Below are 12,414 nucleotides of genomic sequence, written 5' to 3'. Positions count from 1 at the left end.
CCATGTGCGTGGGCTCCTCTGTGCGCCGTTTCTCTGCCCGGTAGCCCGGTGCGTGGACCGTCTATTTTCGACGTCGTACGTCGATCGGTAACGTGCGTTAGACGACACGTGTCGCTAACACGCGACGATCGCGGGAACCCCGATAATCCCTCGAATACGAGATCGAGAATCGAGAACAGGATCTAGAAGAAAGTTTGTAGCTTTTATTAGTCGAGAATTCCACTCCTAGAAATGATAAAATAGAAAAAATTTTGATGGTAAATATTTAACTTTAGGGGATGAAGACGATGAACGGAAACCTGTAAATGTAGTCTATTAGATATCTTTAGGAAAGTTCGTTGTCGACTGCTTTAGAACATGTCCGTACATTTGAGGGGTCCATGAAGAAGGGGTTAAGTGTTATAATTTGGTACGAATAGGAGGGATTATAGGAACTCTCCGTGCACCCTTCATAAACCCAACGTACCGGTTTTGTGGCTTGGATGGCAGATTTTGCCATAGTTACTTGTATTCTTCCACACTCTCCAATTGGTCATCACTTTGCACCCTTGTTACCCCTCGTCCACCTAAGTTAGATCCGCCCATATGCAGATTTCGTACAAGAATGTTACGCATTCGAGTTACCCTCGCCCCTAGTCAAACTTCTTGGAATCAGAATCAACTTTAATTTCGTTTTAAATTGATCAAAATCATGCTCGGTGGCTAGTCTGGTTCTAAAACCCAAGCTCTATTTAATCTATTCTTTTTCATAAACTATATCTGATTTATAAATTTACAAACTAATCGAAATTTGTAGATCAAAGTGTGATACACGAGGATTACAAAACTTGGACCTCGACAAAGTCAATAAAATCACGTAGTGTCACCGCGTACCCCGTTTGCCCTAAACGTTGCGAGAAAAGAAATGGAGGCTTCTCGATATAGCAACGTGTATCAACAGTATACTTGAAGAGGGTGAAATGGGCGTGGTCTACGAGCCCTAGGTGAGACAGTGTCGACCAATCCGATACCATTACCGGATGTGGCAACAGTTGCAAACGCAAGCGCCGTCAGGGTTGCTGGCGATAGGTTGATGTGCAAGGGTGTTTAATGTACGGGCGCAGACTCGAGACATTGGGAACAGTGTTCAAATGGCTACGCCTGTCCCGAACTCGCATTCAGATTGGTTACCAAATTAACCGATTCGCTGACAGGCTTCACAGCAGCTGCTCGAGGTATTCTGCCTGCCTCCCTTTGATCTTTATTTTTTATCAATCCTACGTTGCGTCTGCCCTCTTTTGAACAGAGTCCATTGTTAGTTTCTTCATTGATAAATCCTTCGTATAAAACGTATAAAGTATAACGAAATATTATTTGTATAAAATGAAAGTATCACGAAACCGCTAATTTCTTTTATCAAATGCGTGCAGTTTATTTATTCGAACTACGAAATCAAGACAACACGGTGGGAGTCAGAACGTCGTCATCCGTGTCCCAATTGTCTGATTTCCATCGTTCGTGTTCGAACAGTACCGACAGTGGCCCTTTAATATACTCTCTCAGAACGAATAACATGGACTCCGCAATTTGCGAGGGATTACTGTAGAAATATTTGTGCTCCTTGTCGGCGTTCGGGTGTTTGTTATAGGCGTCCTCGATGAAATCGCCATCCGGCGTAAAGAACAAAATTCTAGGCACATATTTTCCATCGGGCAGAAACTTCTGTTCGTCCATGTGTTTGCACTTCTCCTGTTCCGCCTGTATCATGACGAAGCTGCAACGCGGATTAGTCGAATCGCTAGCAGACGCTTTAGAAAACTACTAATGTTACCTACTTTGAATCGTTTGTTAACCGTAATTTTAACACTTCACATAATATTTACCTATCGCTAAGGTCCATCAGTCTTACAGACTTTGAGAACTTTTGTTTCAATGTCTGGCAAGCGGGGCATAATGGTTTGTGAACAAATAGCAATATTGGTTTCCTGCAGGCTTTAGCCTCCTTGAAACCGTTCTGAAAACGCCTCCATTTGAACAATCGATCGAAGCTACCATCGCATTCGGTAATAATGAGATCATTTCCTATTACTTGACTTGCTAAGTCAACGAGACTGAAGGAACTCACATATTTGAAGCACCGAATCAAATTTTGCATGATTCTAATGGCCGGAATATCGTCACACGTAACGAACAAAAGAATCAATTGCAATCGTTTCCGATCACGAACATGAAAAAGGTGTAAAATAAACCTAGTATCCAGTAACGCATTTAAAAAAGCTCAAAGAATGAGGGATTAACAAAAAAACGACGGAAAAATTTTGAGATTTCAAAAACTCGAAAAAGTTGGTTATGTTTATATCATATTGTGATGTGATTCAATCTCTTATTTCGTAGCTTCGTATTTTATTCAAGATTGTACCACTAGCGCCATCTTGACTGTTTTATTCTCATTACTCATGCTGTTATTGGCGTTCGTATTCTTCTTATATCTATTTCATTTCATTCTATTCTATTGCTAACTTTCCACTTGGTATTATCATCTAAACAATTTTGGAGACAGAATTGAATATATAAAACTTAAAAGGTCGTGTAAAAATACAGTGCTTATTGCACACATCGGTATAAAGAACTGATGTATGGCGAGTCAGACTCGTCATTACACGAAAAGAGGTTAGAATGAAACATGTTCTTATTTGTCTCAGTTCTTCGGAACATTTTACGTAAAAAAGTGTTAGAGTATGAAAAATCAATATTTCGTTAAGCATGGAGGTGGGTCGATAATAGTATGGGGTTCTAGGACTAGAAAACCTTTATATTATTGATGGAATTATGGATCAACAGAAGTATTTACAGATTTTGGGTATAGCTGATTGTTTCAGCTTTTACCAAGATAACAACTCGAAACTTTGGGCTGTAAATGTTCGATTATGGTTGCTTTACAATTGTCCACATCGACCCACCTCCTCAATCACCATGGGGCTCTAGAGCCCCAGAAAAATAAGCTGAAAAAATACATTGGACGAAAGATCTACTCGTGTACCTCGTCTGTGCATATATCTCTCGCCTCGCGTGGTATCCGTTTTAATAATACAGATTACCACCACGTATGTTTATTATTTATTTTACAGAAGGAGTTCCATTATTTTGATGGAAGTGGTACGTTTTGTTTTTCTCTTTTGTCTGCGATTACATAGAACGATTTCGGGTGAGTTTTCATTTTAACGCTGTTGGTAATTCCTACTTTCGCCAGCAGAATTTCCGACGTGAAAATCATTGTTGTTTTGTTGAAGCATTTTTTTTTTTTTTTTATCGTTTCGCTGAACGGTGGCGCGATTGGACTTACTTTATTCGCGGAAAAAGCATAGAAACGTTAAAAGGTGGCGTTCAAATATAAAGTTGCCTATTCCAGAAATATTGAAGAGAGTAATTACGCTCCCCTCCCGCTCGCCCACCGCCTTCTTTTAAATAGTTAATGATACTCGCGTTTCGATAACATGATGGAATAACGGTTGAGTAGCTGCGCGCTTAAAAAACCATTTCAAACGGGCGTACTTAAAAACCTACCGATATTCGCCTCGTTAAATTTTCCACAAACGCGCTCTCAAAAAATACACAGAGAATATATGCATGTAAAATTAACCCCCGTGCAAGTATAAAGGCAGCAATTTCAAGCAGAGGGAAAAAAAAAAATGCCTGGGAGGAGAACCATTTTTTAGAAATATCCTCGTGCGCGTTTTATTTTATGTTTACGCTTGTATAAACCGCAAACGTACGCGGAGCGTAAAATAATAAAAATTAAGAACGTTCAATGCATCTACGTAAATATACGGTACCGCGAACAGTGCTTCGAAAAATAATACCGTTGTTCATAAATAGATTTTAGAACAGAATATGATTTATTATGACCTGGACACTTTTTACGGAACGTTATTCATCAAATCGTGACCGATATAGCACTGAAATGGAAACATAACCTAAATCGACGTTACACGAGAACTATTATCTCAGCAACTTCGTAATTGTTTTAAGAACCGAAATTGGTATTACGACAGTTTGCAATCCCTAGTTTGGATGTCGAATCGATCGGGATGAGTATCGAACTTGATCCCATCTCTGCTTTCTGGTGCATGCAGTAAAAATAGACGTTTCAGAAACGCACGCATAAAACGCGTGTATAACAAACGCGGTGAGAAAAGGAGGGAGTGAGAGGGCGTTGCGGCCGCAGAATTATTGAACCCCATTGCAAATGTGAGAGAACAGCCGAGGGGTATGGAAAGAGGAAAAAGGGAAGAGGGAGGCCGTGAGGAGACGTGGGAGGTGGATGGGAGCAAGAGAGTTGTAAAAATAACGCAGTTAATTAGCAGCAAAACCACTTTAGCGAGCTCGAGCCCAGTGCACACACTGTAATAAGCAAAGAACAACTCACGGGCGAAAAACGCCCTCGAACGCGAGGCAACTGAAACGCGCCAAGGCCCAGACGAGCCTCTTTCCCTCTTCCTCGCGCTTTCCTTTCGTTTACTGTTTTCCTTCTATCGTCCTTCCTTCCTCCCTCTAACGGGCCACCACATCGCTCCGTCTCGCTCTTCGTTGCGTACTGTTTCCTCCTTTACCGGTTGCTCCGTCGAGTCAACCATAAACAACGAACGTTTTAACAATTTCGCTGTTGCACGCAGCTTCGAAACTCGTTGCGCCACGACGAAAAAAAATCTGCTCCGTCGGAGGTCCATTTGTTTCCGCGATTCTCCGTCCTCAACCCCGCGGAGAATTAATTCTTCGTCCCAGCTGAATCTGACTTTTACCAGAGGAATGGTCGATGCACTTTAATTGCCGGCTAACCGTTTACGTGCTCGCGAATAATCGAGAGCTTTCGGTAACGAAAATGAACAATTTCAGTCTTAAACGAGTCTTCGTTCACGGTTCGACTTTTCGACTCGAGATCATCCTTGGAATTTTGTAACTCATTGTAAAGAGAGAGTAAAACAGAATCAATTGACGCAACACTTTCTAGAGACAAATATTAAATTCTCGAAAATAACATTTTTACCAAAGGTCGATATTGGAAACAATACGGGAAAACGAGAATTTGTCCGACGTTTGATCCTCCGTAAATTAAACAAAGGGCATCGGGGCCATTTATCGCATCGCGAGGGCAGGAGAAAGTTTTCCTTAAGAGAAAGAAAGAAACGGCGAGAAATCTAGATGTCAGGAGCTGTCACACGCACAATCGCGAAAGATAGAAACGATTCGCTCGGGGTGGGAGGGGGCCCCTTCCGCGACTGCAACCCTCTTCTGCCCACGACAATAGTCCGCCAGAAGAAATTGAATTGGCAACATCAGTAAACGACGCCCGAGTTGCCCCTGCACCGCCGAAAAGGAGTAAAGAGCGAGAAGGAGCAGGGCGAAGGAGAACGGCGCGTGGAAGGGGTTTGGCGAAGGAGGGTAAGAGAAAGAGAATAGAGTCGCGTTTCACGCCTCGTGGATTTCAAACCGTTTGAAATCCAGGTGGAAATAATACAACTTTGCGTTCCTTGTTAAAGATCAAAGGGAACCTACCCCAATCTCGATTTCGAGGTCCTCCGTTTCTCTTTCTCGGTCCCTACCCGTTCCTTTCGATACATACAACTAAACGCACGACCCGTGCAAGACGATGATATCAGGTACGCTGTATTCAAAACCATTTACGACGATATCTCATTGTTTCACGCACGACAATCGATCCCTTTGCCTCGTATCTACAGATACGAGATACCGAACGTAGCCCACTTTACTTTTGATCACCACGGACGACAATTTTTTAATCAATCTCTATACATTCGCATTAGATTGTACAAATTTGATTTATTTAATTATTTCATTACTATATAAATCGGGTGTTAACAGTAAATGCTATTTTAAATTTTGCACAATTTCAACAGCAGCCCAGAGGCTAACCTGTTGTAACTGTTGAAACAGGAAGCCAGTATTGTTGCCTTTGTAAATGTTATTGAGAACATTAGATTGCATTGTTTTATTACTGAACATTTACAATCTTATTTATAACAATTTATCATAATGGAACATACTGGGTGAAGCAGTACTTAGATACTAGTGAGTTTCTTCTTTTCTTTATACAACACCATAGCTTGAACTGAAAATACATAATTCATTTAATAAGTGAATTTTGTCATAAATTTATACATAGTACAAATGTTTCAATTTTATAATATTCTCTTATTCTTTTGAAATTCTAAACAAAGAAGAAATATGTTGGAATGGCAATATGTTATAACATGTCATTTATGATTATATATTAAAAATATATTAGTGGTTTACCATAGGGATCAAATTTTACTATTTCCAGTTTGTCGGCTGTTCTCTCTCTAGGCACCACATATCTATGTCCGGATGCCACGCTTTCAACCGCCACTAAAACGCCTCTATAAACAAACGATAAAATATTTATTTATCGAATCTACAGTTCAATTATTCGATAATGTAGTACATATACAAAACTAACCTATATTTACGTTTTAAAACAAAATTATGCGCTAGCTTGCATATACTCACTTGCTTTTAACTTTCTTAAGTAATATATTCGTGAAGAACATAATTTCAAATTTTATTTATACCAAATTCGTTGCTTAGAAGTGATTTCTATGTTACGGCACGTATAGCAATCGAAAGAGGTTAGAAAATCAATCTAGTAACTTCGCAATCTAGTAACTTCGCAATTTACTTTACCATCAACCGACTATGAAGGAAATACGTTGTTAGAAATTAGTAACTTTTGATATTAAATCGGTTTTTCACAACGCTGTGTAATTCTTAACCATTTTCTTATACAGCGAATAATTTACGAGTAATTCACAGCCATCTTGGTACAACATGGTCTGTGCCACGACGTGTTGCATTAATACGTTTTCAAAACAGTAGTTCAAACAGGGTAGGAATTTTGATAAATTCACCAGAAAAATAACACGTAATAAATTAATATTTATATTTAAATTTGTAACATTCAACTTACAACTTATGCTACGAATGTTTATGGTACAATATTTAACTTATGATATTAATACTGATGGTAAGTTAAGCTATATTAACATTATAATATAAAGTTAGAGTAATTTAAGTAAAACATATATTTCGTTTTCTGTTCTGAACTATAATACATGTCATTAAAAATAATATTTGTTATTCGCGTTACCGATGTTAAAAAGAACAAAATTATAAAAACGTAAAGCGTGACGGAGCATCTCGGATCGTGTCCACGGAAAGTAAACATTTTTAACTCGACGATTTATGTTTAGAGTTAAAACAAGAGAGACAATAAGCTTTACTACATTGTAAACATTCCGTGCTTACTTTCTTGGCTCTTTTTCTAGCTATTTCAATGTTCTGTGAATTTGCTATGTTAGCGTAACAGGAAACGCATCTTTTCCGTACAATCTTTCCAGACTCTTTCCTCGGTATATTCGTTAATTCGTGGACACCTCCGACGCGTTGATTTAAGTACTGTCTGTCCGATGTACTGAAATTCCCAAGTAACGAAGCCGAAATCTCTTTCGTGAAATCTACAAGTGTAGATGATTTTGATATCTTATTGTAGATAATCCAACTATTGAGTACTCCTATGCTAAGTACCTGGAATAATATTTTCCTGTACCACTTGATACTTTTCCTTGCCAGCGAATAATATTTAATCATTTGATTTGACAAACGAATGCTACTTTTTAGTCTGTTACAATCTACGATAACGCTCGGCTTCGTTACCGTTTCTCCCGATTGTTTCGACTTCGTCATTGTTTTCATTTTATTTCCATGAAACGTCGATATCATAAAGATTTCTTTTTTGTCTTGATATTTAAAAATGCGAATTCCTTCCGAATTTGACATCGATTTCATTTCGCCTCGTTTCAGCTTTATCGTTTTTAAACTTTCTGGGAAATTTCGTTTGTCGCTTTTTAGAATGCCACAGAACTCTGTGTTTCTTGCTTTCAAGTAACTCGCTAACTCTATGCTACTATAACGGTTGTCCGTTACAAATAATCTGCCACAATTAAGAAGCGGTTCCCCCAAATCAACAACAACTGTTCCGGAGTAGTTCAAATCTGGCCTTTTATTTTTACTTAGACTACTATAAACACACATATTCCAAACGTAACCACTCATGTCGCACAATTTGTATATCTTAATTCCACATCTGTGGCATTTGACAGAATTAAACTGGTGTAAGGTGAGTTGAGTACTATGGGAAATTATGCTTTCGTCGATGGATACTTCTTCACCGGGAATATACAACTTTTGAATATTCGACAAGAGCATTTCCATAATTTTGGAGACTTTGTATAATTTATTTCCAGATGTTGCTTCCTTGTTATCGCAGAACTGCCAGTTTTTTAGGATCAACGAAAATCGATTGTATGACATTTGAATATGATGGAAAAGTGGATGGAAGAACAGTGGATCCTTTTTCCAATAATCCTCTATCTTGGGAAGTTTAATAAGCCCGGTTAATAATATAATTCCAATGAATTTTTTCATTTCGTTTTCTGTTACTTCTTTCCATGTCTTCATTCTGGCATGTTGTGACAGATGATGCTTATTAATATATTGTTGCGCGTATTTGTTCGTTTCCAAGACCATTAGCATAATTACATCGCGATCGAACAAGTGCTCGAACAATGCTATCGGCGTGATATTCGGTGGTAGTTGTATCTGAATACCAGATTTGCCTGTAAATGATACTTTTTCTCGTTTCACGACATTCTGTGTCCATTGTGCTTCGGACTCGTTCGCGTTTGGTAACAAACATTTTTTCAAGTATTCCGAGTGGACTGGTTCTTCTTCTTCCGACGAGGCGGTGTTATCGTCGGAAGACTGCAATTCATTCTCACTACCAGAATTCAGATCATCATCGCTACCAAAAAGACTTTCTTCGTCGCTTTTTATGTGATAATCCTTAAGTATTTCGAGCAGTTCTTCGGTCGTGTGTTTCTTTTCAACCATTTTTAGATCGTAAAAGTTACGAGAAATTCACGGACTCGTACTGTTATAAATTGAAAACGACTTCGATCGCCATCGAAGTTTAAAACACAATTAAATTATACGTCATATTTGCGGAGAGATAAACACGTTACCATCATCGCATGTTTTTAAACAACTTTTCGGTCGATCGGTGAACGAACGGAAATTGTTATGATTATTTGGTTACGTTTGGTACGTGAAATGGCTTTTTAAAAATCATCCAAAAAGAAAGCTATTTTGCTAAACTACTGCTAAGTTGTAATTCCTCGTTAATGTGTTTTGCGAATGATGCGAGCAAATACAGGCAGAAGCAGGTGCGAAAACACCAATGAGAATGGTAGTGTTATCTGAATGCCAGACTCTGGCAGCCAGAGTGTTTTCTAACCTTTTTTTTAGCTCGTCATTCATGTATGAATTTTGTTTGTCTCTTTATATCTATAAACAATAATTCATGCCACGAGAGGGGAAAGTCACTAGATGTAGTACCAACCATGAAAGAGGTGGAATCTTGGATGGGCAAGCAGAGGTGCCAGAAAAGCACCGACGGTGCCCTACTCACCCATGCCAGATCACGCGTACGTGAGCTCGTGGAGTTACGGAAAGTCGACAAAGACAAACTGACGCATGCCCTCTCTCTCGATTCTCCGAAGCTGCCCGAAGTAATTTCGGACCGCCTCGTGGGAGTCGAGAGAGGAAGGCTCGCATTTGCCTTCTCGCTCTTGAACAACCAACATCCGATCCTCGCATCAACGGCATACGATTTGGAATCTCGGCTTCCCTGGCATTTTTACTTTCCAACCTATGTAGGCGCACATAAGCAAAGCACCATAATGAAAAATATATTTTCTTTCATGTCTTTCCTGGCTTCTGCTGGCCTCTGCTGACCATCGCTTATATTTCTGACAACGTGTAACGATTACTACGTGTTACTGCTTGCCCCTGCTGGTCTCTGCATGCCTCTGCATCCCTCTGCTGACCACTGCTGATCCCTGCTGGTCTCCGCTGGTCTCCACTGGCCTCTGCTGACCACTGCTGACCACCCCTGATGGTTCTGACAACGTATAACGATTACTACGTGTTACTGCTTGCCCCTGCTGGTCGCTGCATGCCTCTGCATCCCTCTGATGTCCCCTGCTGTCCCCTGCTGACTCCTACTGACCACTGCTGACCACCCCTTATGCTTCCGACAACGTACAACGATTACTACTTGTTACTGCTTGCCCCTGCTGGTCTCTACTGCCCCTTGCTGGCCCCTCTGACCCCTCTGGCCCTTGCTGACCACTGCTGACCTTTGTTTCTAACTTCTGCCCTGATATATATGTATTAAAACTCTGTATAATGTAAATCTATCGCAATAAATGTTATAATTTCAAAGAATTCTATGTCTTCTCGTCATTTTTACCTTCCTTTACCTCTCCAAAGCATTCCCATAGTTATAAGATACCTGCCACCTCTTCCATTATCATGTCCTCCTCATAACAAAGTCTAAAACGAAAAATTAACTTTGAAATTCTCAAGTTCTCTTAAAAATTCTCGCCCGAAAAATTTCTAAGTTCCTCGAGAAGATTTCAGCGGGGTCCCGTTTAAATTTTTGAAAGTCCTGAAACAATTGAAAGTCCTGAAACAGCTGGAAAGTCCTGAAACAGCTGGGAAAGCCTGAAACGCCGAAAAAGGCCTGAAACAACGAAAAATTCCTGGCAGTTGGGAAAGCCTGAAACACCGAAAAAGGCCTGAAACAACGAAAAAATCCTGGCAGCTGGAAAGCCCTGAAACAGCTGGAAAGTCCTGAAACAACTGGGAAGCCCTGGAATTTCTTGGAAACGCCGAGAATTCTTGGAACCCCTGAATTTTTAGCAAACTTCCGAGTTTCAAGACTCCCTAGTGGGTTCAAGGAAACCAAGGAGTGCCAGGGAGTCTTATAACTAATGTAATGATTTGGAGAGGGAAAGGAAGGTAAAAAATGATGAGAACACATAGAATTATTTGTAATTATATCATTTATTGCCATAGATTTACATTATACAATGTTTTAATACATATATATCATGGCAGAAGTTGTTAACAAGGGTTAGCAGTGGTCAGCAGTGGTCAGCAGAGGCCAGCAGAGACAGGCAGAAGCCCGCACATGTTGGCAGAGGTTAGCAGAGGCCCAGCAGAAGCCAGCAGAGGCTGCGAGAGGCTGGCAGTAGCCAGCAGTAATGGTTATAAGTTGCCAGATGTGTCAGAAGTGATATCTGAAATGATATACATATCTACGCTCATATATAGGAATAATAAAAATGAATTTATTTTGTTTCAATAATTCGATTATGATCAGGAGGTCTTAAAACGTGTATTTCCGTAAGAAAAAGAAGGCAAATGTGAAGCTTCCTCTCTCGACTCTCACGAGACGGTCCGAAATTACTTCGGGCAGCTTCGGAGAATCGAGAAAGGGGGCGTGTGTCAGTTTGCCTTTGTCGACTCTCCGAAACTCCACGAGCTCACATACGCGTGATCTGGCATAGTGTGAGTAGTGCACCCGGTGCTCAATCTAACATCACTGGATGGGAGTTGGTGAGTTTCCTCTCTCACAGCATAAATCATGGTTCCCGAATGTATTACCCCCTCTTCGTGGTTACTGTTAAGTTGTAAATACAATGGTACATATACTAATTATTTATTTGTAGTAGTAATATCAAATTAAATTATTATCGATGGTGATACAAAAGTCTTGATACAAAAGCTCGAAAATCGGCGAAAATTTCACCGGAATCCCGAATATGCAAATTAATTGTAATTCTTGGAAATTACGTCATTTCCAGGAAACCGCCAAAACCTGTGCCACCTCTTTGAATATCATGTTCTACCGATATAAAGTTTGAAACTCTGTGTTATTCTGAAGAGTCAAAGAAAGTGATGCAAGTATTGGTGTCAAAGGGCTGTAGGTGCCCTATAAAGAAAAACTGAAACTGTAATGCAAATAAATAGGGACACAATTTTACTTTCTGTAGCTTTATCTTCATTAAAACATGTTATTCTACATACAAAAATGTTTGCTTCAAAGGAGTAGACATTATTAGTGAAACAATACATTGTATGTAATCAGAAAATTTGCCCTATCGATCTGTGTGCAACGATTTCAAAACTTGATGATTCTGTACTTTGTGACTCTGTCCATATTTAATCGCAGAAAAATTACTGTTCAACCTTAATCATCCACAACAAATTCTTAACAGAAAATTGTAACTTGTTAACCCCCGTGTCATGCTCGCATACGATAACGCAGAGAACAATGCTTGCGTTGTTAATGGAAAAGTAGAACGTCGCTGCTCTATTGGTAGTTTGGAAATTGTAATATTAAGATCAGTTTTTCTATTGGCCACACATGTTCGAGAGCACGTCATTCACCGAGTTTTATTCGTCGTTGAGGTAAACGCGTGAAATACCAATCGT

At 39.7% G+C, this 12,414-nt stretch overlaps 3 protein-coding genes across 4 annotated transcripts; all 3 read right to left on the bottom strand.

Moving 5' to 3' along the window:
* Positions 1–1,431: 1,431 nt before the first annotated feature.
* Positions 1,432–2,134, bottom strand: LOC122395297 (thioredoxin domain-containing protein 12-like). The gene is made up of 2 exons (XM_043392739.1): positions 1,863–2,134; positions 1,432–1,753 (listed from the first exon to the last, which is right to left on the bottom strand). The coding sequence occupies exons 1-2, from the start codon at positions 2,132–2,134 to the stop codon at positions 1,432–1,434; spliced, it is 594 nt and encodes a 197-aa protein (XP_043248674.1).
* Positions 2,135–5,853: 3,719 nt separating this feature from the next.
* LOC122395243 (39S ribosomal protein L33, mitochondrial) lies at positions 5,854–6,665 on the bottom strand. The gene is made up of 3 exons (XM_043392672.1): positions 6,526–6,665; positions 6,292–6,395; positions 5,854–6,106 (listed from the first exon to the last, which is right to left on the bottom strand). The coding sequence occupies exons 1-3, from the start codon at positions 6,564–6,566 to the stop codon at positions 6,057–6,059; spliced, it is 195 nt and encodes a 64-aa protein (XP_043248607.1). The 5' UTR covers positions 6,567–6,665; the 3' UTR covers positions 5,854–6,056.
* A 494-nt stretch (positions 6,666–7,159) lies between these two features.
* LOC122395167 (piggyBac transposable element-derived protein 4-like) lies at positions 7,160–9,341 on the bottom strand. 2 transcript variants are annotated; one of them, XM_043392547.1, is made up of 2 exons: positions 7,600–9,341; positions 7,160–7,529 (listed from the first exon to the last, which is right to left on the bottom strand). In XM_043392547.1, the coding sequence occupies exons 1-2, from the start codon at positions 8,962–8,964 to the stop codon at positions 7,464–7,466; spliced, it is 1,431 nt and encodes a 476-aa protein (XP_043248482.1). In that variant the 5' UTR covers positions 8,965–9,341; the 3' UTR covers positions 7,160–7,463. The 2 variants fall into 2 exon arrangements, with proteins under 2 accessions (XP_043248482.1, XP_043248481.1); XM_043392546.1 differs by having other exon boundaries at positions 7,160–7,486.
* Between the last annotated feature and the right edge of the window lie 3,073 nt (positions 9,342–12,414).

Source organism: Colletes gigas, unplaced genomic scaffold (genome assembly GCF_013123115.1).
Source record: "Colletes gigas isolate AHSC1104 unplaced genomic scaffold, ASM1312311v1 Colletes_gigas_Sc00005, whole genome shotgun sequence".
NCBI lineage: Eukaryota > Metazoa > Arthropoda > Insecta > Hymenoptera > Colletidae > Colletes > Colletes gigas.
This window is presented reverse-complemented; position numbering and strand designations above follow the sequence as displayed.

Excerpts from the sequence above, each read along its gene's own strand:
- LOC122395243 (XM_043392672.1), bottom strand. The coding sequence starts at position 6,566 with ATGTTCTTCACGAATATATTACTTAAGAAAGTTAAAAGCAA. Across the intron at positions 6,396-6,525 it reads CTTAAGAAAGTTAAAAGCAA|AGGCGTTTTAGTGGCGGTTG; the intron begins GTGAGTATATGC and ends GTTTGTTTATAG. Across the intron at positions 6,107-6,291 it reads AGTAAAATTTGATCCCTATG|TTCAAGCTATGGTGTTGTAT; the intron begins GTAAACCACTAA and ends ATGTATTTTCAG.
- LOC122395167 (XM_043392546.1), bottom strand. The coding sequence starts at position 8,964 with ATGGTTGAAAAGAAACACACGACCGAAGAACTGCTCGAAATACTTAAG. Across the intron at positions 7,487-7,599 it reads ACAGGAAAATATTATTCCAG|TACATCGGACAGACAGTACT; the intron begins GTACTTAGCATA and ends TGGGAATTTCAG.
- LOC122395297 (XM_043392739.1), bottom strand. The coding sequence starts at position 2,134 with ATGCAAAATTTGATTCGGTGCTTCAAATATGTGAGTTCCTTCAGTCTC. Across the intron at positions 1,754-1,862 it reads CTGATGGACCTTAGCGATAG|CTTCGTCATGATACAGGCGG; the intron begins GTAAATATTATG and ends TCCGCGTTGCAG.